This window comes from Cardiocondyla obscurior, linkage group LG01 (assembly GCF_019399895.1).
Source record: "Cardiocondyla obscurior isolate alpha-2009 linkage group LG01, Cobs3.1, whole genome shotgun sequence".
NCBI classification, from domain to species: Eukaryota; Metazoa; Arthropoda; class Insecta; order Hymenoptera; family Formicidae; genus Cardiocondyla; species Cardiocondyla obscurior.
Window position 1 is genome coordinate 9,045,229 of NC_091864.1, and position 27,831 is coordinate 9,073,059.

Below are 27,831 nucleotides of genomic sequence, written 5' to 3' on the forward strand. Positions count from 1 at the left end.
CACGACGCTGGCTTTGCTCCTCAAACAAATAAGCACGCGAGCATAAAACTTGGCATATTCGACGATACGACGTATGCACGCATCTTCTTATCAGCGGCACCGAGCGATTCACTCGGTAGATATACGCTCCAATTTTCAGAACGCGACGAAGGCCAGGCGGTAAGATAATAAATTAATTATTAGGAGAGCTCGCTGGAGCCAGGCTCGCTCGTCAATACGGAGCTGTACGTCGACCGCGTGACGTAAGACGCGCAGTCTTCGCGCGCGATAAAAACTCCGATCGTTTAAATAAAGGCCGAGGCGACCTAACAAGTGTACGGCGTTAACGTAATTCGATTACTGGTCTTTCACAGACGCCGGGATGGCGAAAAGTTTCCGCTTCGAAAGAGATCGCGGACCAGAGAGGGATTATACGATCGTGAGTTACACGCGGAACGTTCACGCTCCGGGTTATAGATTTATAGCTCTCGACGCTTTTACGTTCCTTCCTTAAACCGAGGACTATCTCCCTTGCTTTAAGATAGGTAGGTACACAGGCCTCGTCGAGAAGAAAAAGGGCGATGTGGAAGGATGATACGCAGAGAGTGCCCGCGACGGAAACGAGAGGATCTATCGACCGTTCCGGCGCGAAGGATACAATCTGAGGGACGCCGTGGTCCGCGTTTTCGGATAAATTTACCATTTTATAGCCGCCGTAGTCCGTGTGGCAGACAAACATGCTGGCGATGTGAACGTGTGCACGCTGATTCGACGATACACCGACTCCGTCCTCGCGCACGGGTCACGTCATGCGGAGAGGCATATCACTACCACATAGGCACGCTGATCCGGTGACGAGGAGTTGCCGCGCGAACGAGAGGAAGACGAGGAAGTAGAGGACTGAGCCGAGAGCGAGACAGCTATCGGTGTTGCAACCCCCTTCGTCCCAATTTCTCGTCTTCTCTTTCTCTCTCTCCCTCCTCGTCGTGATATATGTTAAAATATTCCACGGCGCTGCCGCCTTATCCGCCTGCACCGAAAACTTTCGCGCGCGATGTCGATTCTCCACTGTTCCGCTCGACTCGTCCCTCCCCCGCTTTATTCGGCACGTCGAAAAGTGCCGCGACGCCAAGGGGGGTTGAATAAACTTCGGCCGCTAACGCGAGGACTATGGGGCGCCGGGCCGAAATTTAACGCCTTCTCCGGGCCATGAAAGAATCGTACAACTTTGCCGACGTCGGAACTTTGCAGGTACACGTTCGCGCGAGAGTAGATCGATAATCGCGAGGGCACGTGCGGGTCCGGATTTAGCAGGGAAGGCCAGGCGACTACACTCGACTCGGCTCAACGTGAAACAATACAAAGCGACGCGACGGCCGACTACGCGCGACTGTCGGCTGCGATATCTCGCGCTTCGTCGAGCGTCGATCGAGAAACGCGCGCGGCCGAGGTGGGAGCGACGGCCGACCCAATCGTCGTGGGCGCTCGCGCGACCCCGTAAAAGAAGCGGAGGGATCTCCTCTTGGTGATATCTCCGAGCCGAGCTACCGCATGGGAGCCTCTACGATAAGCCGCCAAGTTCATCGCGAGCGGCTCGCAAAGCCGCGCGTTTCCGCTCCTCGGCAACGCGTCCAGCCGAGAGGATCTGCCCCGAACGAGCCGACTTCGAGGACGAGAGCACGAACGATCGCGTTTCGATGGCCAGCAAAAAAACAATCATACGCTCTTCGTCTTTCTCTCTTTACTTCGCCGATACGAAATAGGACATAATAGAGACAGAGAAGGAGTGAGAGAGAAAAGGATGACGCTATCGCTGACATACGCGTGACAAATGAAATCGCTTTCAATGCGCGCAACGCTGGCACTGGAGAGTATCTGGGAGATAGAGGCGTAATCGCAACTAGTGATAAAAGTATCGAGTTTTATCAGTGAAACCGGTCGATAACGGCTTTACAAATAAGAATGTTTCTCTGATCGGGAAAGGGAGGTTGAAACTGGTGCTAATCGGTTGATAAGCCCGCACATTCGAATCCTGGGTCCCATTAATTTAAATGAATTGCTTTGACATCCGCGGTCAGACACTGGACTTCTACAACAATCAACGTCCCATCGCGCTCTTTTTCTCTCTTTCGAGTTCCACTTTCTCCTGTATTTTTTTATAACCATTTTTATAATACAATAAAAGAGATTGCAGTAGGCGATAAACGAATTAATTCGTTCGAAAATTGACAAACTCCTTGCATAGCGCACGATGGGATTAGCCCGCGCTTTTGTGCTCGGCGAAAAGTTTAAATTATTTAATGTATTTTAATGGAGGGTGGCCTCCTCCTATCGCTCCATTTATACAGATTAGCGCTCGATCGGCGAAGATTTGCCCGGATTTTCTCGATCGGGGCGAAATTTCGGACGGTCGAAAACGTTTGCCGAGCGCGGTGCACGCGCGAGGAACGTCGTTCGATATTCACGAGCCGACATCACTAAACGGGCCATTAAATTATTCACCGAAAACCGTAACGGCCACTTTAACTGGACCCGGGAAGACCGAAGGCCGGGCCACGTGCGCGCGGACACGGCGCGAGCGAGACACCGCGTGGACAATAATTCACGTTTTATTTCCTGCCGTCCCCGAACAAAGAAAGGAAAGAATACGCAATGATAAAAATGTCGCCGCGGTCGACGTGGCGGATCAGAAATCTTAATATGTCCCCGGGCCGGGATGTCCACGGCGGTCCATGGAGAGTCAGCGATTTCCAGCCAATATAAATGTCCTACATTGATTTAGCTCTCTCTCCCTCGTTCCTCTCTTCCACGGTCCAGGAGGGTGAGACGGGAAAAGACGGCGACGCGAGAGAAACCTCGGACCGGACCGACCGAACGAAAATGTCTCTGTCAGGGAAATTAACCTCCGAGGATCTGAAATAGGACGGGAGGGCGGCGCCGTCCTCCCTGCGATACGAATGTTATGAAACCTTCGGAAAATTGAGCACGTGATGGCCACCTCACGTTCTCGATCAACCGCGTCGTCGCCGTCAATTCATCCCTCCGCACGTACCCCAGGAATTTTATATCTATAGCCGTGATTCGCTCCGACTTGCTTACTCCTGCATCGCCGATATTCAAAACCGTTCAATTTATATTCGGTAATTGTAAAGAAAAAAAAATTGTTATACGTTGTAAAATAAAAGACTAAAATATTAAGATAAATAACGGGATAAAATAATTAAGAATAATCCTCGCGAAACAAAACACAATAATTCGAACAAATGCATTAAAGGCTGAAACTAACGATTATTCTTTTTTTGTTTTCCACGCTCGCTTCTTCATGCGATCGTTATTAAGTACACGTGGGCGGAAATGAACTGAAGGGTAATCAAGACGAGACGATAAAGAGACGCAGAGGAGAGAGAAAGGAAGAAGAGAATAGGGGAAAACGTAAGAGGCGGAGGGTCACTATCAACGAGATAATGGATCGCCGATTATCCCCTTATTAATTACAACGGGGAGACGTTCGCCTGTCGAGAAGCGACTGGACGAAACCAGGTGCCCTGCTCGAATGGAGTAATAAATTTCTTTTTTTTTTTTTTCCTCGAGCTGTCGGATCTTGGGAATTCTCGAAGATGTCTTCTATCGTCGGACGATCTCGTCGCAGAAAATATCGCGAGAACGACGTGGAATTCGATTCGATTCAACGTCGTCGCTAATTTTCGGTGCGCAGAAACTGGATTTATAATAATTTTGTTTTTTTACGCCCGAGCGAACACTTTCGATAATAAATCCACGCGTAATTGGCAAATTGATAAGTCTTATCGACCACGCAGTCGTTTATTCGTCACGCTATATACTACTTTTTCCCCTTTGTCGGTATAATGGGTTAATGACGGAGCGTTTGTAAAAAAAAGAAAAAAAAAAAAAAAAAAAAAAAAAAAAAAAAAAAAAGGGAAAAGAAAAAGGGGGAAAAAAAGAAAAATGCGCAACGGTCTTCGCAGTTAATAAGCCCCGTGTGTCGCAGATGAAGGCGAGATAATTTCAGTCAACAGCCTCACGACAATTGCCGGCGTCACGCAAAGTGCAGCCGGCGATATCAGCAATAGAGAATAATTTAAACAATTCAATGCGAAATTTGTCCAGTCGCACGATAAGAGGTGCGCGCTCCTCAAGCAAATCGACGCCCCCACTGACTAAGAAGATTTAATCATTCTGAATAATCGTCTTAATTTTTTATTCACCGCTTAATTGTGTGAGTCCTAGGCTAATTTCAGAGTTATCTCACGTATTAATCGCGTGAAGAAACGAGATAAAATATTTTCTCTTTTATTGATTTAAAAAAAATTATTTTTTTTACTATACTAATCGCGAATTTATCTTGGACGTTTTCAGTTATGTTTTCAAAGAATGATTCACAAAGACTTTGAAATCCTATCCTGTTCGGCGGTTCGCGCGGTTAATGACTTCGTGTTGCCACCCCAACTTCTTGCGGTTGCCGGCATGCTGGGTGCGCTCATGCAAAATCTTAATTCGCAACGACATAGGGGCGCTCGGTAAGACGACGAAGTGAAATGTGGGAACTTGGTGGCTCGATAAAAGCTGTTTAGCACGATATGGTAATGAATGTCTTTTCTTTTTTTAAATTTATGCTTCTTATAGGTTTCCCTCTTGTGCTACGAGATCGCGACAGGTTCCCATGGCGAGGAAGCGGGCGGCCGTAAAGGAAACGCCCGTAAATGGAATAGGCATGTACGAGACACAGGACACGACTTCCGGTTGCGCCATTTCAAACGGCTGTCAGGAATTGGAACGTCTTCTTTTCGAGCGAAACACTTGCACTTGTTACGAAGAACGTCACGCCTTGAATAATCTCCGAAAGCGAAGCTGAATTAGACACATGCTGAATTATGCAATACCTTCGTTTACGTCACGCTGACAATAGAGGAACACTCTTGTTCGCTTCAAGGAAAAATTATTGCCGGAAAATTCGAAATATCTGATATACGCCCAAGCATCCTAAATGCGTACCGTACACAAAGCTTTTATTCCCGTAAAAAACAATTTTCTTTTTCCCAAATGCTACTATTTACTTTCTATTACATAAAACTCAAAAATTAACATTGTTTCAATACTTTCTTAATATTATTTTACTTTAACCGTGATTTGCACACCGAGGAAAAAAAAAAAAATATTAATTCATATAATTAGCGTCGAGAGATAAATGATGTATCAAATCATCCTCGCGCGAGAACCTATTAAAGGCTCCAATTTCACAGAATTGCATCAATTTATCGTATCATCGCGAGCATCAAGATATCGTAATCGCCGAAGAAACGACCCAAGTGAGAGAGAGCACCGAGAACCTTGGACGAAGCACGGTCACGGCAATGTTTGAGATTTGTTTAGCAGACGTTATTTCATCCGTTACTCGATCGCGTGTTGTGCTTACGTCGGCGGCATTAAAAAGACTTGACATTTATCTAGCTGAAGGGAGACGATAAGAATCGATTTAGCAACGAGAAATAAACCTCTCCACGCCATTCTTAATCCCGTTGCCGCGTCCGACGCGAAGGTAACGTCTTATATTTCGCAGATTCGCCGGGCAGCGTCCCGCAAATTCGCAACGAAGCAGGTCGCACTCGAAAACGTCTGCGACAAATTTATTCGCGGAACACGTTAAAAGTTAACGTCCCCTGGCCGCGCGGCGAACCGCGGTGTCCATGGGTTTTTTTGCGGTGAAGATATTTTTATGCGCCACGCTTCGGCACGCCATAATCGTCGGATGACTAAACGCGCGCGGCCGCGTGTAATTTTCGCTGAGCTGTTCCGAATATCTCCGAGACAAAGCGGCCTCATTTAGATACAACGTCATTTCTCGCATTAATTGCGGGCCTGGGAAGGGAGCAATGTGCGTTGTCATCGAGTCGGGTCGGCACCAATTGTGCAAACACGGAAAATGTAATCGAGACGTATCGAGGAGAAACGTGAATTAAAAAACGATCCCGTCGCCTGCGCAAATTACCGCGGTAACGATACGACGGTAAATTATTTATGAGAACGACGAGACTTTTTCTTTTTTTTAAACGAAGGTTGCAGAGATCTTGGAAAAATAACGGAGCTAAAAGATCAGCGAAGTAATCTAGGAAAGAAAGAGGATATCGTTTTCTTATGGAATTTTGATGGAGATAAGATTCTAAAATTAATTCTAAACAAGCGAGAGGATTTTAAAGTTTCCACGTACAGGGACAGAGCTGTCACGCATGAATGTTCTCGTAAAACGATTTCAAGCGACGCGAGATTTTGGGTTTTGCGCGAAGATACACAAATCTCCGGGAAATAGGACGACGATGATCGCAGACGCGTAACCAGTCGCGGCCGGACGGTCCCCCGTTCTAATTGGCGGCCACTAATTGTTAATTATCAGCAGTACCCACCCGCGGAAACCTAACGTAAGAGGCTTAGGGCCATTTACACGGAACGGATGCGACCCGCTTGGAGGCGAAAGCGCTACCATGCCCGATCGCTGTCGGTTTACAACGTTATAACACATAGGGCAGGTGTGCATATGTAATTCTGTATGGATGCCACCATCGTCGTGGCAGCACCACGGTGGAAAGAGACCGGAGATCCGCGACGGTTTACATTATTTATTAGGCGTATCGTCGACGCGCGTACACACCGAGCAAGAGCCGAGACAAACGACTGCATAATCAACAATTAGCCGGTTGATACGCGCTACGTGATCATTTTTTAACGAGCGAACACGTCGTCTGCGTCTGCATCGACGAGACGCGCGCGCTCTTCGCCCGCCGCCAAAAACGATCGGCAACGTATTAATTAGATTTAATCGAAATACAAAGACGCGCCAGAAGAACTCGTCGGCCGTCAATGCGGACGCGTTGACGCGCGGGGAACAATGAGAGCACGGGCGAGCTGGATTTTCTTTCCCGGCTGCTGCGTCGACTCACCCGACGAGAATGCGACTTGAGCCCATGTAAAGTCCAGCCGCCGCAAAAGGATCAAATCCGCGGAATCGGCTTCTCTCGCTCGCTTCTTCTCCCGGGTCACCCGATGGAGAACGTACATCGGACGCGTGCGTGTCGATGCAACGAGCACCAAGAGAGAGAAGGACTCTGCGAGAACGAGGGGGGGAGAGAGTGAGATCGAGTCACTTCTCGAGAATGTGATTTAAGTCTTCGCATAAAAGACGACGTCGCGCAGAATTACAAGCGGCACGCAGTTCCGTCGGTCGATAGGATACGTCGACAGGAACGAAGAGTCCCTCCTCTCACCCGCGTGGCCGTGTAGAGAATACCGAGCAATCGCTTATATCCGCGCGGCCGTTCAACAGAGATGTTGCTCGGACGCTGCAAATCGCAACGAAATCGGCGCGCCGCATTCCTCCACCCGACCGCGAGTAACGCGGTTATGTCAAGCCTAAAGCAGAACCGCGTACGATCATGTCATTACTGCATTGTTATGCGCGCGTTAAATACCCGCCGGACGCGCTATTATATGCCCTATTACGCTGCCCCGACCCGTTTCAAACACGACTTCGTACTTGAAGTCGTAGATATCAGAAGTCGCAGCTCCAATTTTCCCGCACGCAATGCCAAACAAGCAGAGAGAATGTGAGCTTGCAGTGCAACTTTGTATTACTCCTAGGTAAAAGAAAAGCGATAAATAAAAAAAAAAATGGAATGTACAACCTAGTTATGTGATAATTAATGCTTTTCAGTGACCGGCGGCTCGCTGGAAGCATTTCGTAATTACAATTGCTCCTTCGGCATGTTAATTAAACGACGGAATGCCTTTCCATGTTTGGTCCAACGTGGCATTATTTTTCAAGGTTGCCGGGGGTCTTCTTTCCACTCGGTCTGTTAAACAATCGAAGAGTTTGACGGTGGCTTAAAAATTTTCAGAGGTAAAGGTTCAATGCGCGAGACGGAGGGAGGAAAAAAATTAGCTGAGGTCGTCGTTAATTCTCGCGCGGTAAAATTTAGAAGGGAGTCAAAGCTCGTCGGAACACTAAGCGACAGCGGGAAGCAAATCCGCGCGAACGAGGCCAAGATTACCGTAATGGCTCGCTTTACGATTACAGTTATCGAGACGGAAATCTACAAAAGCCCGACGTTAACTGCGGAAACCAGTCTTGAGAGGCTGCTAGCGTCGTCCTTCAAGTCGAATCCTTCGTACCTTCTTACAAAACGCGTCGACATTCGGAATTATGCGGATATTTAACTTCACTACGAACTTCGCAGTTACGTTTGCCCTCTCGCGCCTCACCCTTCTAGTTTTATTTTCGTTTCCACCGCTAATGGCTTCAATTAGTATTGCAAACAGGCCGTGTGGGAGAAAGGACTTGCAATCTAGAGTTATTGAAATGCTTGCCGTCGTAAAAAAAGGATACGGCAGGAATGTCATCGATCTTCTTTACAAAGAAAACTGACAATCTCATGATTTTTACGTCGATTGTCGAAAATTCAAGGAAAGGGAAGAAAAAATTGAGAAACCACGAAACCCTACGGAGAGAGATAACACGACGCTTCGTTCAGTTTTACAATCATTATGTCGCATACTGATTTGCTTATAGTTTGCATAATTACCTTTTACCGTAATTAAACAATTCCTTTACTTAGCGCGGAAACTTCCTCTTTGAAGGATCTCGAACCTGCCGAGCGTTTAGCTTCTTTCGATTTTCCGAGGCATAATTATTCAAACGCCGTTCGACGGCAATCATAAATCTTAACGTCGACATTAGATAAGGCGAATGTATGTACGAAGCACGCGAAAGTATCGCCGGCTCTAACGATCTTGCGATCTAATTAATATAATTGTTCCGACGACGACATGTATCGAAGTGCCTCTTCGGGTGCGAAGAGAGAGGGACGCTCCTATTTATTCGCGAGCGTGGTAGTAGAATGCACCTGCTAGCATTAATGGCCGCGGTAATCAATTAATTCTCATTAATTGAGAGAGAGACAAGATACATACGCCGGATGAGTTATGATTGAATCGCGATAACGGGCTGTATCCGCTTACAGTAAATTAACCGGATGCTCGACCACGATACCGTCGCTTCTCTGTCGAAAAAGAATTTTCAATTACGTATCGACCACGGCTATCGACAGCTCGAGATAATCTGATTCATCAACGCCAGCCGGTTCCCCCGATTCGCCCGAAATTTTTTCCGCCCGAACTAAAAACTTTGCTAACGCGCCTAATAAGATTATTCCTGCCGGAATGACACCGGTTAAAAACAGTGAAAAAAAAATTGCGCAAATTTAAGCGAAATTGTAAATAGCAAGCGGATATCGACAAGGGAGCGGGGGATGGGAGATTCTCGGAATTCCGTGGTGATATTCTTTCACAGGTGGTAACGATGGACGCGACGTTTCCCCTTCGTGTGTGTCTTTCGTATGCAACCGTGACCACCGCCTAATACGCGACGCGCCGGCACATACTAATTAGCTTTGCGAGCGGAACGCGCTGTGAATACAACTCCGCGGAGACAAGGGCGAACGTTAGATACGAGAGCGACGATGCTCGAGGCTAGGTCGAGGCTGAACCTCGAGAGACATTTCCTGTCGCAGCGATCGTTATCGGGATCGAGTGACGTTTCGCTTTCCCTCGCGATTATCAAGAAGTCATGTGTTGTCGCATTTTTTTTTCCCCCATAAATTCAACAGCGAAATCTTTGCGTTATAAAAAATTAAAATACGATAAGAGATTCGATTCAGCTCAAAGAGTCACGCGTAAAAAGTAAATTAATTATGTTTTGAGAATTAATTGATAAAAAATTGAAGAATCTAGAACTTAAAAAAAAAAAAAATTTTTTTTAGTTTTTTAATATAACGTTTGCAAATAAATGAGCACGTAACGCGTGATTTTCAGCCGAGAACGTCAGGTGTACTCGTGGCGAGACGCCGCATCTCGCCCGATGATTTACGAGTCGTGAAATTTCTGACGCGCGCTGGACACCCTCGCCGACACGATTTCGGCAACGCCGAAATCGATAGGAATTTATCGTTAGCGGTTAACGCACCTTAGCTATTGCGATGCTATGCGGCCGATGCGCGGCAACGCTATTTGATCGCATAATATTCATGCGCCGGCGAGAGCGAGATCAATTCGTTCTAATAAACATCGGAGGTAATCAGGGCGCAAAATCTTCCAGCATGTCGCATTGTTCTCGACGTTTGAGCGGCAATCGAGAGCTCGCATTCCCACGGTACACTCCTTTCAAACTCCTTTCGTTATATTATATATTTACCCCGCTTTCCTGCCCCCCGTACTGTTTCCAATAACTAGGCGACGAGCTGAGCTGCGCGATCGGACCGGTTCCGGACAGGTTGCTCGGGCTGGACGTCTGAAATCGGTCCACGTTCTGCAACTGCCCGAGCTGGCACGTGCCGTTCCTGTGCTGATTGCCGGCGGGTGTCATCAACGGACTGCCGCGAGAACCGCGGCCGCACGCGACCTGCAGCAGATTCGTGCCGCCTGCTAGCCGGCCTGGGTCCATCGGAATCTGCCGCACGTGCGCGGCGTTCTCCACGTGAACGTACCGCTGGCTGATCTGTGCGCCTTCTCGCCGCGTCTTACACTGATTACCGTGAGCGGCGATCTTCGTCTCGTGGCCGAGCTTGACATCAATCCCGAAGTCGCTCAGCTTGAAATTCTGCTGATTCATCTTGAAGTCCGCGTTGTTCTTGAAGCTCCTGTCCATCTCGGCCACCAACGTTTCCTCGCGAGCTCCCGACGCCGAGCGGACGAACTCGTTCCTCGCCTGCTCGAAATGCTTTCCGCGAGGCGCAATTTCTCGGCGCGCCAAGTAAAGTAAGAGATGAAATTAATTGCAGGTGACTGTTGCGGCGATACGCGTTTGACAGTTCACCACCGATCATGCGCCGCTCGCCGCCTTGACACAGATCCAGCGGCGTTGATGCAGAGTAATCTTTCCAATCCGCGATTTACCGGCGCAATTCGCCGTCGAGGGCGATGTATTTCGTAGCGGACCGTCTTCTTTGAACCTCTTCCAATATTCGAGTTCTCGCCCGGCTGGCATACTCTTCCGCAGTTTGGCGATTACGCGCGGATTTTGTCACCGTCCAAATAGTATGACCGCGGTAACGTCGAAACAGCCTTGCGCCGCGCGTCACGAAGCGACACGGCCGCTATTTATCACGCCACTTGATACACGAGACGGCGAATTAACATTTGGTGAAACTCGAGAGCTCGCTCGCGCGACGCTTAATCAGAGACTGCCGCAACGATCGGCGGCTATTACGAATCGGCGCGACGTTTTGTTATACTCTTTGCCCGTTATAATCGTTAATCACTGGTGAAAGTCGCGCGAAGCGATATACGTTCGAGTCCCGCGACGAGAGAATCGTCTTTGACTTCTCGTATCGACCAAATTCATCGTTGACCGTCGGCGAAATCGTCGCCCTGGCACGTTCGGCTGTGCGACGGGCGCCGATAACGAGCTATATTTGTGAAACAAATCGCACTTATTCACCACAACATCGAGGAGGTCTTCTCCTGAAATTTCACGCGAGCGACGAGCGTGCCAATTAGACGCAGTGAATCGCGATGCCAAGAGGAGGCGGCGCTATTTCTGCAAAGCATATCGACCGTGTCTCACACGCGCTCCGGGTTTTCTTTCTTCCCTTCCCGACCCTCCGATCTTTTTCGCGGACCGACCGAATTACGCACTGACGCGAATGTGTAATTGCATCACGCAACGCTACGCACAATTTTCAACGTTCCCGCGCACGACGGGATCTTCCGCGCTCATCGGCGATCTCAAACGCGAGATTTTCGTGTGGCGCGCACTCCGCATGTGAAACGTCCCACCGGCGATAACAATTGTGCGGGAAAGAGAACGAGAAAGAGAAAGAGAGAAAGGATTAGAAAAGCCAACGGCCAGCTGGTTAGCCAGTGGAGAGACGACTGGTTTTGCGTTACCCGACTCGTAGGCTACACACCGCACGAAGGAGGCTGGGGTCCAGTGCACCCCTCCACCGCGTGATACACAGAGCAAGTGTGCTTACTCCCCCTTTGCGGATACGTACGTAGAAATGCCTTACGCGTGTACGTGCATCGATGCACTCTCGCTCCATGTATGCACGCCTCTGTCTCTCTTCCTCTGTTTTTCTCTCTCTCTTACTTTTTCTCGCGGCTCGACCCCACGAGAGACGTTCGCAGTCTTTCGCGCGTATGCGCTCCGCCGCGAACAAAATGCAAGCGTTGCACTCCGCGTGAGAGTCGGGTAACGTCTGCGCGTGAAAAAAATCGTGGGAATTAAGACCGGGATGCTGGGACCGGAAGGCGCCGAGGGTCACGACTGCGATTCGTCGCGAATTAAAATGACTGACGTTCAATAGTGCATTTTTGTACTCTGAATATAAATTATTGCAGTCTCTCTCCGATATTGACGAAATTACGGAAACTTGCGCCGCGCTTCCTATCGTTTCCCTTTATCGATTCCCGACATAATTGAACTCGGGACGGCATTCGTGCTTCGCTGGCGCAGCCGAGCCGCGAAAGCTTGTACAATATCGCAGATAGTGTTTAATAGCGCAACGCTCATTCGATAATAATGTAGATCATGAAAAAGTGTAACCCGAATCGGATATTGATTCGAGGGGGCGAACGTTGTTTACAGCGGTGCCTATCTGCCCCTCGTTTCACGCCGGATCATTAATCGTGGATCGGCGCGATATCTTAATCGCCTATTACTTTGTGTTTCGTATTTTATTTTTCTTTACAAGGGGTCAAATACCTCGGCGCGGCATCGTTATTTCCAAGTCATCGTCCGTAACGCGATATTATCAATTTAGCATTTCTTGCGGTCGGCACGACTTGTCAGAATTTGCGTAACGCTTAATATTTAATTGTTTGCCACAGAAAAAAAAAAAACAAAATTGTAATGTTGTAAGTAAACGTTGAAGAATGAAATCCATTATCGTCAATCCAGAAAAATGTCGACTCGGAAAAATATAAAATCTGATTTCAAAATTGAAGATAAATAAAATAATAAAGTTTAGAAAAGACTGCTCGTGTAAGTAAATTCTATTGAAGAGATAAAAGCTTTTTTGTTTCAAGATTAATCACTAGCTCGTAAAAAAAAAAAAAAAAGAGAGAGAGAGAGAGAAAGAGAGAGTCCGTACTGTCCATCAAGTCACGATAACGCTTGATTCTCTCAAAGTTTTCAAGTTACAGCTCGCTGCATTACGTCGCTGTATCCTTCTCTCTCTCTCTCTTTCTTTCTTTTTCTCTCGGTCTCTCATCGGGCACCACGTCGCGAGAATACAGAAATAGTTTATCCGCGGAGGGATTTCGGTAGAAGAGGCCGAATGGAGCAGTTCGGCAAGGGAAGGTGGAAAGAGGAGGTGAGCCGGGGAGAGAAACGACAGAAAATACGAGCGGGAGTTACGAGTTACAGCGGAAAACGGTGGATTATGTGTGTTTAACCCTCCCCTGCCCGCCATGCCCGCCTTCCTCGTCCTAGCTTTTCGTCCCTACGCCTCGCCCTCCCGCAGCCACGTCCGCCGTCGCGTAAACGCGCTTCCGAAAGCCCCCGAGTTATGTTTGAGCACGAAAAGTAAACTTCGACTTCGTGGCGACGTGAAGCGCTTTGTGAGGATTAGGTGGCCGCCACTGGGTGAATCGATTCCTTTGTTCCGACTTCCGCGGCTCACGGAATCGGTTGCCCGCGAGCGGAATCAACCGCGCCGTCAAGGTCCAGCGGATCTTTGACTCGCTCTTTCGTGCGTGCGAGAATGCTCAAAGTGCCCGAGAGAATCGCTCAGAAAGAAGAGATCAAGGTCGATTTTTCATAAATAATTCGCCACTCGGAAAGAAAACAAAGGGGATCGCTTTAGACGCAATTGAAGTTTCGCGGAACGACCGCATCCACGCTGGTTTCAATTATTAATTTTAATCTGCCCGTTGCGACTGGACGCGAACAAAGATGCACGTTATTTCTACTGTTTCTATTAAGTTTCTCTGAAAAGCCAGCTCGGTAATAAAAAAAAAAATTTTTTTTTAAACCACACAAGTGACCCGTAATTTTATTTTTAGACGGTCACGAATCGCATTTGATTAAGAAAGTCAGTTTCCTCTAATTTACAATATTTTTTGATAACGTGGTCGTGCGGTTTCAACGGACGTTCACAACTTCCGTGGTTTCAGACACGACGTGCCGATCACCGTGGCAGCTGAGCTTCTCAACGACACGAAGTGGAAACGGGAAGGTAAACCCGAGGAAAAACCAGCCTGGTCCAACGTGCAACAGGTAGGGTAGCCCACGGCGGAGGCTCGACGGTTACAAGTCCGCGCTCGAGCAGGCTGCGGACACCGCGAGTGTGGCGATGGCGACCGACGAAATCACCTCCAGCGCGATTTAAGTCAAGGTGAACGTTACGGACAAGTCTGAGGTCGACTGTAACAACGGCCAATTGTGGCACCGCGACAACCGTCGCGTCGCGATATACTTCTTCCCGCGCGAGTTCTCGGGACGAGCCGCTACGGTAATCGTCGGAAAAAGAAAAAGAACAATGGAAGGAAATCGAGCCCGTAAATCCGCCGAAGCGGACGTAAAGATTTTTAATCCGCGCCGCGGCCGGAGTAGCCTGCGTTCGTATCACTGGATGATCGCGCGGGATATACGCGAAATCCAAGCCGCGGAATTAATTAAACGTTGCGTTTTGCAGTTCAATGACATAATGGGATATATCGCGCCGCGTATTCCTGTTACATTTTCCTCTATCCGTGTAATGGACATACCTAATCGTGCGATCAATGCGGTAACGCGCATGCAGGTAACGAGTAGGTGGGTTCACCATCGATCCGGATCGGATCGCGTAGCAAAGTGCGGTAGCAAATCGAGCAACGAGGCGAGCGAAAGCAACCGATGCAGTTCTCGCGTCGATCAATGCGCAGTCTTACCGGTTGCTCAACGAAACTGGTAAACGTTATACCACCGCCGCGGTTCGCGAAGTGCCTAATCGCACACCTTCACCTAGATATCTCGATGCCCGCGACGACGTCCTTTCGAATCGAGTTGCGACGACGTATAATAATTCAACCACGTCACCGACAGGTTCAACCATTTTTTTTCTTTTCTTTTTTTTTTTATCTTTTACTCACCGCAAGTTATAATAATAAAAAAGTCGAAATCGACTCGCGCGATCTTCAATAAAATCAAGATAAAATATTACGAGGAAATACCGGTTATTCTTATACATTTTCATTCTTAGAGAGACGTATTTACTCGCACGCCGCTAATTTGAAAAATAAAATGATTGAGGAGTGTAATCCGGCGCATATTTAACATTGTACAGACTATTTTATACAGACAGCAATATCGTGGAGAAATCCTACGAGAGAAAATGCGTGTCTACGGTCGAGAAGATTAAATTAACGATTATATCTGAAAATCGTAAATCGATGATCTTTTTTTTTCTTCTCTTCCGCAAATGAGCTCGCGAGGCGATTTCATCTCGCGTACTTTCGGTCGTAATCGGCGTAATTCACTGAATGCGTCGGAACTTGAGATTGCGGATCGCGTGAAATTAGCGCCAGAACGCCGCGAGATCGGCCGACATTTACGATCGGATAGAATCTCGATTTGCTCGAAACGAGCGTGAATTTATATTGCTAGCGAAAAGAGATTAAAAAAAAAAAAAAAAAAAAAAAAAAAAAAGAGCGTTTGCACTCTTTCTTCTCCTGCCGGTGGTTCAAAGACCCTCTAAGCGTATGCGGCTCGTCGTCCCCGCATGATTACGGTCCCATTCATGTGCAACCAGTTCGGCTCGGTTTCTTCTTCGTACCGATTTCAATCTAGCCGCGCGTAACATATAAACGGAACGTAACATATAATAATAGCCGTCGACGTCGTCGTCGTTGTCGCTCTCATCGTCATCGAGTCGCGTATACAACCTCCGTTGAAAACAGGCGAAACGGGAACGTTCACTTTTAACGAGCCGGACTGTACGGCACGAAACGATCGGGCATACGGAGATCGCATTACGAAACGTGTGCCCCGTTGTTTCTTTTTCTTCCGCGGTCTCGCGACCGGTGAATCGCGCCAGGTAAAATCGCCCGACAAAAAGCAATTACTTAACAATTTTGCGCGGCGTTTGGTAACGCGGTTTACGCGGGAAAATAAAAAAGTACCGAGGGGTGAAATACCGAGGTTTCACTTCCCTGTTCGTTTCTAATAAAACTCTGCTCTAAGAGGAATTCGCAGTTTAATCGCGGGCGCGATCTGGGCCGTTCGCGAAAAAAAAGGGGAGGGAGGCAGGGAGAGGGGAGAAAAACGATTAGACGGCGAAAGGGCGTGTTCGCGGGTGATATTTATATTTTCTATCGATACTGTACCGGTTTTAAAGGACTGGCGAAGGAGACGGTCGGTGCCGAGGAACGTACCGCACACGCACGCGAGGCAGGTATCGCACACGCGCGGGGGGACAGGTACGAAACGTGTCCGTGGGTAGCGACGGTGAAGGTGCGCGAGAGAAGAATGAACGGCTAGAAAAGGTATAGAGTGGAGGGAAAGGAGAAGCGCAGCTAGAGAAAGAGAGAGGCGCAGCTAGCCACTGAAGAGTGGACCGGCCAGACTGCTTGCCGCCGACACAGCGTAATGCAATCTGCTCGAAAGAGAGAAAGAGAAAAAAGTGAGGGAGGTAAGAAAGAAAAAGAGGGAGAGAGAGAAAGAGAGCACAAGAGAACGAGAAAAGCAGGAAATTGATAGCTAAGATCGCGCAAACGAGTAGGACGAGACGACGGTCGAGAGATACCGCGCACTGGACATTCCTTCCCGACATAATGCATCGCGACGGTGCGGCGTCCGGGGTTGTCTGCGATTTTTGTATCTAGTATGATAATACCGAGAAGGACTCCCGAGAACCAGCCAGACAGCCTGTCGCCAACGACTGCGTGCTCGGAGGAGACAAACGAAGAGGAAGAACCGAAGAGCGAGTAACCAGAGAGCGAGATATAGTGAGTGAGTGAGTGAGTGAGTGAGTGAGTGAGTGAGTGAGAGAGAGAGAGAGAGAGAGAGAGAGAGAGAGAGAGAGAGAGAGAGAGAGAGAGAGAGAGAGAGAGAGAGAGAAGACGTAAGGTAGGAGAGAAAAACTGATAGCTAAGTTCACGGAACAAAGCGGGATTCGAGAAAACTTGACTCGTATCGGCCACTTCGTGCGGTCTTACGGCGCATTTACGCGGTAACGTGTACTTTTCGTAGATACGCGTTAGGCTAAACATTTGCGATTGATTGCTACTGCCGACGGACGATGGGTTAATCACCGAAGAGACAAAACGCAGCCTACGTCACTTTCGCATGCCGACAGAAACGAGGGACAACGGAAGAATAAAAAGGGCGATGAGAAAACGAGATTCTCCCCCGGTGGAAGCGGTTCTCTCGAGGACGTATTATATACCTGCAGTCAAGCTGTTAGTATAACCATTCGCTTTATCCAAATACCTCGACCGAGATTCCGCCGTCGACTATTTCCCCGATTTTGCATAAATGCGCGATTAAAATCAAGGCACCCCCGCCTATTTGCCACACGTCTTGACACAACGCGCGCAACAAATAATTCGCTGTTCACCAGTTGCATAAAATAAACATGTTATTTACCGCAAATTTCACGCGCGTTGAGCATTGCGTTTGACGTACCCCGCGCGAAACAGCTCGCCGCATTTATCGAAGAGAACAACGGCGGGGCGATAACGGGCGCCCTTTGCAATCATTAATTATTAATTTTCAGCAATCGTTATTTTGCCTAATGAAACGCGCAATCTATTATTTGCGCATTAAAATAGGATGTTTATCTCGGACATGGGAGGCGGTCTAATTATTCCCGGCCCGTTGGGGATCGAGATTTTGGATCGTTCGGTACGAGCAAGATTGCGCCGAAGAGCCGTTGATTGACAGCACCACTTTCCCGTTCTGGCTGTTAATCCTCCTCCGATCTATTCGAGAGTCAAATAGTTTCAGACCGCAGAAAAAAAAACAGTGTCACCGCCACGCGGCTCGACGGCCCGTGCGAATTTCGTCGACATTGATCTCATCGTTCTACGATCCTGTCCGCCGCAAACAACGCGTGACAGAAACAAAAGGATTTACAATGCGGATAAGCACTCTCGCCCCCGTTACAGCGCTTAGATATTCAACCGATTTGCGTCCTCCGACCGCGCTGTTCAAGATTATCGATTTCGGTGCGCTTGCCGACCCGGAAATTAATTCGGTCGCGCAAAAGGAAAGCGAGACGTACCGCTTTCGCAGGCAAGATTAATAGCCTCCGCTGCTTATAATTAGTAATAAGAAAATTAGGGGAAAATATGAAATTAAAGTTACGTCGTAACGAAAGATCACGAGAGAGACGTGGCGGGGGCTCGTGGCATCCGTCCCGATCGACATTAAAAGTCGCTTATTGCGTCACATAGCGCATTACGTATGAAATCCATAGGCATTACATACGATACCGCGTCGTAAATACAGAGAGGGGGAGGAAAGGGGCCCGTAAAACATCGCGACTTTCTCGACGACGCCGAGGAATCTTAAGATTTTCCCCGGCGAGATTTACAGATCGTTCCGTGAGGCGCGGTCGAAGATTAACGGGCCGGCGAGGTAAACACGTGAAATGGCCGTGCATAACAGCTGTATAAAGAAGCGGTATAAACGCGAATGACAAATATTTCCGCGCCCGCGTGGAAAACGACGACGACGAGCGCCGCGCTGGAGTAGGCACGCTGCTAGAAAGTTGAATGAATTAAGCAAGCCAGAGGCCTGCGATCGCGCGACTACCCACGTGCGCCCGGAACCAAGCGGACGACTCACGTGCGTGCAGTTGCCGTTCACGATTCTCGCACGGATGTACCCCTCGTGGCCCTTATTGCTCGATATCACACTTACCTAAAACAAAAAAAAGAGAAGAAATTAAGTCAGCGATAAAAAAAAGTCATAAACTTTAATCTAAAGCTTAATTATTAACGTCATCGTTTTATTTAAAGAAAAATCGTTATCCATCGTTCGAGAAGATATACCTATTCTTTATGTTTACTTAATTTTCTACGTTTAATATAAATGGAGTAGTTAAAATATGATGATAAGAATCGATAGACAAGAGATTGGAGCCGCGGTCGCGGAAACTAATTGTCCACGAAAAGTGTCAATTGTCCATCTACGTCGCATCTGACGGTCGAAAGCGACGGTGCGGAGCCATTTACGCGAAGATCGCTCGGCGATTGATGCGTCCTCGGAGAATAAACTTCGCTGCGGGGACCATCGGAGGACTTCTTCGCGAACTAACAAAGACGGAGGAAATAAAATGCATTGCCCTTCTTTCGCCAAGGCTACGTGACTCGATCACACGTCACAGTGGTTCTGAATAAAAACTTTTTCAAAGGAGCATCCCTTTATCGTTATTTGACATCTCTTAAGAACTAATTCATCCGGTGAAACGAAACGATTACTAGCCTCGCAGTAAAAAAAAATAAAGAAAAGATTCCAAACGATCGCTATTAATTCATAAATTAATAAGTTACGAGTATTGATTTTTTTCGAGCGGTTCTCCCCCGTCTAATCTAAATTATTTTACAAGAGTTGGTGTAACGGTGACGTCGTTTAGACATCGATCGCCGTAAGCGAGCCTCAGCTCCGCCGCGCGTGACGTCTCGGCGAGTCTTTTTCCGAAGGAGGGCAACGGCGGCAAGCCATTTTTGTCTCCTCGCACCGAGACCCTTTATGGTGCTCGCGAGGGAAAAGAGCTGCGAGCACCTCTCGCACTTTGAAAGATTCATTAGGTACACGGCGAGCGACTTCTGCCAAGAGGCAAAATCGTCGCGACATCCGAACTTGGACGAAGCCGTGAAGGGCGGTTTTTTACATCGCCCCGGAACGGGAACGATCAATGTCGCGCGCCGAAAGCGGCGGACAGAAAATAACATCGTTCTTGCGGGGGGTCTTCGGGCCCGTCGAAATGGAAACTCAGTCTTTCCCGGGCGCGACATCGGCCGTTTTCATCGTGCAAATTCCGCAAGGCTGATGCGCTTCGAGCGCACCTCTGTATATTTTAGTGTCGCGCCGTTTTGTAAGCACACGTATACAGATCTGGCGAAAAGCGTGAAAGATTTTTGAAACGTAACGCGCGCGCCAGCGTTGCGACGATTTATTTTATTGATCCCTTTTCAATTTTCGTCCGACGTCTTGTGAGAAGAATTCCGCTCGGCGGATTTCGAAGAATCGCGACGTCCATCGTAAGTTAAGACGCGTTCGCGGCGGACTTCCGCGACGTGACACTTCAGAGCGACGGCCGGAAGTCTCCCACGCAACGGGTGGCGCACAAGTATTGGTGGCTGACTCCGATAACAAAAAGAACGAAGAAAAAAGGGGAGGCGCGGAGTGGAAGAGAAGCGCAGAGGAAAGGGAGAGGAGGAGGCGGAGAGAAAGAGAGAGAGAGAGAAAGAAAGAGAGTGGACGGGAGGGCAGTTTGCGGCGATAACGAACAGAACGTCGATTCAACGACACTCGTAAAGCCGGACATTTAACGATGGCGATTTAACTGTCGCTGAGCGGCGGCGCGCATACAATGTGCTCCGGTCGCTCGCGTTCCCCGCCGCCCGCGCTCGCTGCACAATAATAATTATGGCCCCGGCTATGATTGTTTATGGAGGCGGCAGTTAAATTACCGCCGGTTGACGTTACACGAACATTTCGGCGGCTGCTTTCCCTCCGTTGTCGCTGTAATTGTTATTTAACAGCGGTCGCCGCCGTTCTCCCGTCCCTCTTCTCGCCGGTGAATTTCGGCGCCGCTTCCCCGAATTAAGTGCCGCGGTTCGTGCGCGTAATGAAACACCCGATGAAAAGCGCGGCCAATCCGGACGAAAACGCATCCCCGCGAGGGATGTAATAAAGTGCCGGTGCATGCCGCTTGGACATACGAAGCCCTCGAATCTCAGAGCGATTTCCGCGAACTTATTGCGACGATGTCTTTCCCGCGAAGTATTTCATCCGCAGATATACGACTCTCTTGCTGACGGGCTGACGTCAGTCAACTTCGCGTCCGTCGCTCAGCTCTATCGCACGCTTTTTCGTTATCATGAGATCGGATGAGGCTTCGAGAAGCTCGAGTATGAGAGCGAGAGATAACAACGTAATTCGCGGGGGTATCTATTTTAGACGTGACCTCATATACTTGTCGTTATTCGCACCGAAACTTTCGTATCTGTAAAACGGGTAGTTAATTTAATTTGTCCCTGACAAATCGAACATTTAGCTTACAGTTTAAATGAAGAGGTATTATCATGACGCCAATTACAAAAATTGACAAGCGTAGCGTCGAGAAATAGCTTTGCGTCAATTTACCGGTAAGACCGATAATCTTTAAATAATCGAACACCCGGCCCCACCGTACCGTCGAATAATTTAACGTCGCGGCGACGATTAGAATTTCCAAAACATCCGGAAGCTATTATTCAACGCGCCGGGGCACGCGCGTTCCTATCGATTTATCATCCAGGTGATCGCGCGGCTCTTGGCGGCAAAGCGTCCCGCGAGTTTCTATGTAGACGATGACACGCAAACAAACCTTGACAGCCGTCACTTGACACCGACGTCAAGTGTTTAATGTGAACGCACCGTCATCAGATGGATATCTCGCGTCTATCCAGTTACGGACAAGTTTAATATGATAGTAACATATCCTTATTGTTTTTCAAAGAAAAATTCCAGCTCAACCCGCCGATCTAGAACGAGACGCAATGCGTTGCAAGACACCCTCGCGCTCCGCATTGCTCGCGGCCGATACAATGCCGATGCGCGTTTCAATACGGCTGTTAATTTAGACGATATCGATAAATTCTGAAGAGAAAAGAAAAAAAAAAAGAGGGAAATTTACCCCCAACAGTGGCATGCGTAAACTCGATTGGCCAAGAACCTCCGTGTAATTTGGAACAATTCATAAATTTATTGCGACAGACAACACACAGATCTCTCTTCTCTCGACTTCCCTTTCGCGCCCGCCCTTCGTTGTTTCCCCGTTTTATTCTACCTTCCGTGACCCTCCGATGCTCGTACTCGCTCAGCCGGCGGGGGTTGAATTGCCCGGTCGAGCCGCTGGAGAGAGAAACGAGGGTGAAAAGGGAGCGTGGAGGGAGACTGTACCAACTTAGACACATTAAAAATTTAATAACTCGGCTCGCTCGGTCGGTGGGTTGGTAAAGTACGTAGCTATTCGTCGAGAAGAGGAGGAAGCGGAAAAAGAAGAGAAAGAAGAGGAGGCGGTAGATCGGGAGAATCCCTTTAAATCCAGAAGCCCGCCACGATATTTAGCGACACTCAATGCATCTTCCATACTTTTGAAAATTGATAAAATGTCCCTTCTTCGAAGATATCGAGATGATTTAAATTATAATATATCCAAGTCACGTCGAAATCATGTTAAATCCAGCGAATTGCAAAGAAAACATGTCGCAAAATTAAATTAATACTTGCGCATTCTTTATAGTATAAAAATAATTTTTACCTTTAATCCGAGAGAAAAAGGTAATTGTAAATAAAATAATTATCGTAGATAAAACAAATAAAATATCGCGCGAGATATCCTCGGGAAGACGATCAACAATATAAGAAGATTTATTGCAAACTGAGAGACACTGACTAGAATTACAACCGTCCTCGTCCCGTAACTGTATCACCGTATCATTCATCTCTTTTTTACCCACGGTAACCATCGTTCTTTCGTTTCGCTGTTCGCTTAACAACAGTAAGGCCATCTTCATTTCGCGATTTAACCTACCCTCGCCCGTCTCCCTTGCTCTGTACTTCCCTCTGAAGGGCGCTTCGCCCTAACCTGATTTCCGCACTATTCATGCCGAACAAATATATCGCGAAAATTTCCGTTAAAAATAATTTCCGTTCTATAATAGATAATTCGAGATATGAATTCGATCATTCGAACAATTACGAAATTATATTAGGTAAAAAAAAAAAAAAACCGCTGTCATAATTCAATTAAAGGTTGGTCTATGTAAATCGTAATGATCATCACGAAGCTACTTATGACAATTTTCCAGTCGGTGGTCGTCGTAAAAGGCCCGCAATGTGATTTATGTGGGCCAGCCTTAATAAAACTTTTTCACTGTCTCCTTGCATCAGCTCCAATTTACATTGTAATCAATTTCTATTAAACCCAATGATTTTATTCTTGCCTCGGGAGCCTGAGCCACCCGATAGGCGACGACTTTGGCCTCCTTCAACATGGCTAAAACTTCTTCCACGAACATTCTACGAGCAACCTCACACTCTCGCCCTCCTTTCCCTTCTCTCCTCTTCGCGGTAGTCGCGCGCTACGAAACTGCCATAAATTCGTCTCCTTGTTGATCTTCGGGAGTTTTACGGCTCCGTATGTCGGGTGTACCAATAAACGGGGAACCTCGCCTTGCCGTGCGTTTGTCGTGCGGATCAAACTGTCGAAGACCTCGAATTCCTCCGGCTCGCGCGTTACATTTACAATCCCGCAACGCCCTCTCCCCAGCATCCGCAGGGTTTTACGAATCAGGTATCGTCCGCGCTTCGCCTTCATTTCCCGGCCATGCAATCCCCGGGCGCGGTTAAAAATAAATCTCGCGGAAAAGATCTTTCCCTCCCCCCTCCTCCCAACTATTCAACGTTGACTTTAATTTTTATTACGATCGCAACGAACGCCGTTAATCTTCTCCCGCCGGACGTTCAAATATGCATATGCGATCCCGATTTGTACAAATTTTATGCGCGAGAGTCGCGCGTAGAGCGAGACACGTTTTTCCATTATTAATTACGCAGCGGCGAGATAGGCGGGCCGATTAAATTCATCGGCGGAATAATTACCGTTGGCGCGCGGCTCGATTAAATCATCGGATCGGGAAATTTAAATACCGAGCCGGCAGAGAGAGAAAGAGGGAGGGAGAGAGAAGGACCATGAATTCGTCATTCGGCTAAGATAATAACCTAATCGACTGGCGAATTCTCGCACGTTATATCACCGTCAAATCTGGACGAATCGCCGCGCAATCATTGGCGCACAAGCGCTCGAAAATAGCTATGCGTTTTGGATTATGCAACCAGTTAATTTTCCACGTTGATTAAATCGCAACGTGGTCGCGTGTCATCGTTCCGTTCTTCATTCGGACGAGCGTCCGCGATAATGTCACCGAATGAGCCCGCTCGAATAGCGATGGACTCGTGCGTATCGCGACCGCGATCCAAATTGCGATCCCCGTAACGCTCGGCACTTTGCAATTTTAATGAATATCGTGCCCGATGTAAACCGCCGGTTTTTATTATTATTGTAAAACTGTATTTTACCTCGTGACACATACGTTAACATAAATTTAAATTGAACAAGTACACCGAGAGCCGTTTGCTCAATAAAACAAAGATTTTAATGATTATAATAATTAATTAAAATTAATTAATATTTTTAATTAGAAGTAAAAGAGCGGTGAAATGTAGGTCAAAAGTGTGGCCGGATACGCGAGTTCTTTCAGGACGTGGACGAAAAGCCGGGGACATCTCTCGGTGTTGGCTTCGAAAGCCGGCCCTTGAAACGGCAACCGTTTCTACATGTCGCTACACGCGCGAGAGGCGGAGGGTAGAGCTGCGCGTGTATATTCCGTTCTACTAGCGTGTTCGTGGAGGATGAGGGTGGGAATCGTTACGACAGAGCACGGGGGCGGGTAAGAGGAGTAAAGGGAACGAGAGAGGGTGGAAGCAGAGGGTGCCGGCTAGAGGCATTATAGCGCTGCTACAAATCATAGGGCAGACCCCCACTCGGGTGAGTGCGTGTTCTCCCGTGCGAACGTGTCACGCGTACGTGTGCGTGCGTGTGCGCGCGTGTGGAGGTCGGTAGGGTCGGCTGACAGTGGGACGTTACACGCTCGATGTACTGTATACTCCGTGGATACGGGCAGGGGGTAGGTTCGCCCCCGAAAACTGCCGCCTCTGCCGAGGGGCCGCGGCGCCCTCGGGATTGAAATACGCGTCATTACCGTCCCCTGCCTCCCCCCGCGTGCCCAACCTCACGCTTTCTTTCGCCGGAGCGACGTGGCCGTCCGCTCTCGCTGATCTTTCCCGCGTATCCCGGAGATGTTAATTGAAAACGGAACAGTGGCAGGTCCGAGAATTCTACTCCCCTTTTTCGCACGCCCGCGCGTTACTCGCTGCGATTAGATAAAAAAAAAAATTGCCTTCTTGCGAGAGGCAAAACACTCTAAACGAGCACCCGTCAAGAAAATTAACTCGAGTTAATTATATAAATTTGACGAGAGGGCAAAAATCAATTTATTTAATTGTGTCAATCACGAAAATTTTGTATTTTTAACGACACAATGACAAAATAATCGTCGCTTCATCCTCGTTAAAATTCCAATTTAAAAAAGTTTGGCGATAATGACAGGCCTCGTTGTCTGCCCTCAACCTTGAAAAACGGATATTGGTGCCACCCCTCGAGATGTATAGGGCGGATAAAGAAGAGATTGCGGGACGCGGAGCGTGCGCGACGCGGGGGTGCATACCGAGAATTAAAGCGTTTCAATTATTTGATCGGTCGATAGAATTATACGCGTCGAAGCGGATTTAGATTGAAACAGGATGAGGCGGGTAGAGAGGACGGTGGTAGGAGCGTGAAAAAAAGCTTTTCCTTCGAGAAGGGAACGGGACACAAAGCCGATCACCGCGACGCACCGCACCGCACCCCCGAGCATTATACACGGTGTCGGAAATTGCCTTACTCGTCCCGCTGTCTCATTGTTATCCGACAATCCTTTTGGCGCCGATCACTCTTACCTCCATATTGTATTTTTTCCATTCGACACGAATGATATTCGCCCCTCGGCGAAGAAAATACGACCAAGTACGTAATAAATAACCCTTCAGCAGAAATGATGTATGGTCCTCCCGTGAAAAATGCCGTCGCGTATGTTTGCCGGAACGCTGGGACATTTCGAAAAGTGCAATTGCAAAAAAATATGAAAGATGTTTCCTTGCTTCGCGATATGACCTCGCGGCGGAGAAAGAAATCGAAGAAAAGAAACAACGGGACGCGGCCGGTAGTACGAGATTAAAATGTGTCTGGCGCGACTATACTTCACTCGCCGGCGCGCAACTTTTATTTGCGTTGCTCGTTAACTCGCGGCTCGCTCATTCATAAATTAACAAGTTCGAGGAAACGCCGAAGAAAAAGGCGGCGGGGAGCGACGAAAGCAAAACCGGGTTTTCGAGCTAATTAGAAGACCAGTACCGACTCTCGGTAATTAATGGCTATTTCGCTATCGTCGAGAGTGCAAGATGCTTTCCCCCAACAAAGAAAATCGCCTGCGCGGTGAACAATAACGCCCAAAACGATAATTGCGAAAAACGCGGATATTAAAGAACGCTGCTCTGACAATCGTCGCAAAAGCAACGCGCCAGGTTCATGGGCGAATTGTCTGCGAAGTCTCCTGGAGTCCACCGGAGTCGCGCTCTCCCAAACCCCCTCGGGGCATTATCAACGCCCAAAATCTTTGTGAACTCGTATAATCGCCGCAAAACACGAACGCGACGCGAATCAAGTCCGCGTTAATGTAGATTTATGTTTTGACAGGAGAATTCATGCCGCGCATAATTTCAGCGAGTTCGAATTTAAATGCAATCGCGGCCCATAAATAAATTCGTCCTATATTTGTTCGCGGTGCACGGGCGTGATCGCCGTGAAATGCATTATTCCGCGTAAATAGCGGCGAAAAATCGGTCCCGACGGGAATTATACCGGTTCGCGGTATCGTGAAAATAAGGCGAGGCGAGGATAGGGCGAGGCCGTCCGCGCGGCGTAAAGTGTATTAAAGGCGAAGTATAAAGTTCAGCGACGCGCGAATTTACGAGGCGCGTGTGGGCACGAGATAAATATCTTACAGCTCAGTACTCCTCGCAATCTTTTGGTCCGCTCGCTGCGCGCACTTTTCGCGAGCGGAGCTGATCGAGCTCGCGAAAGCGTTCACGCGCCAGAACAACCGGTATGCAGAAGCGCCCCTCGAACTCGTTCGCGTTGTTCGTTGCCCGATTGGATGGTTGAAGAAAAATCCCGCGGCCCGCGCCGCTCGACCCCGAACGATGTGAGCAATTTTACGGTTAATAAGCGTTATTGGATAACGCGCGCGCACGCGAGAGAGAGTTACGGCAGGCCGTACAGCGTCCGTATCGTTAGCCGGAATATAGATCACACCGGTAATTAGCCGCGTTATAGCGCGGTAATTTTATATCCCCGATCATTTTAGATAATTTCATGATTTTACGAGCAATCAGTTATAAAATACAAATGAACGAGTTACGATATGATTTAATAAAAAAAAAAAAAAAAAGAACATACAAAAGTTTATCGACACCGAAGAATTCGTACCAATCGCGCCGCTAACCACGCAATCCTTAAAGCATTTTCACTTGACTTCGTCGACCCGCTTGCAAGGATCCGCGGATCGCACCGTATTTTGCATGTTGGCGTACAATTTCCTTCCGTGATTTGTTCGAGAGCGAAGATATTTACGGTCAGATTAAAGGGGCTTCCCTTCAGTTCGATTCCGTAGCCAGCTTCTTTCCCCGCGACTCAAAGATATTTCTTCCGACGCGGTTTGCATGGAAGAGCGTGTAATCTTGGCCCCGCACCTGTGCGTGTCGAGCACGCGTCTCCGCGTGAAGCGCCACGGACGTGTCGTCCACGTGTATGCGTGGCGAGAGGAGAAGAGACCGAAGAGAGAAAAACGGGGAAGAAGAGCGTGCGGAGGGAGGAGAAGGAGAGCGAGGAAACCCGTTACCTCAAATTACACGGCTCGGTTTATTATTTATTG

General features: G+C 48.2%; 2 protein-coding genes across 2 annotated transcripts in view; both read right to left on the reverse strand.

Moving 5' to 3' along the window:
* The window catches only part of LOC139105013 (transcription factor 12-like), a 102,554-nt gene that overhangs the window by 14,707 nt on the left and 60,016 nt on the right, over positions 1–27,831 (reverse strand).
* LOC139105065 (uncharacterized) lies at positions 2,776–18,556 on the reverse strand. Its single transcript, XM_070660958.1, has one exon. It carries the CDS (start codon positions 10,688–10,690, stop codon positions 10,226–10,228), a length of 465 nt encoding a protein of 154 aa, XP_070517059.1. The 5' UTR covers positions 10,691–18,556; the 3' UTR covers positions 2,776–10,225.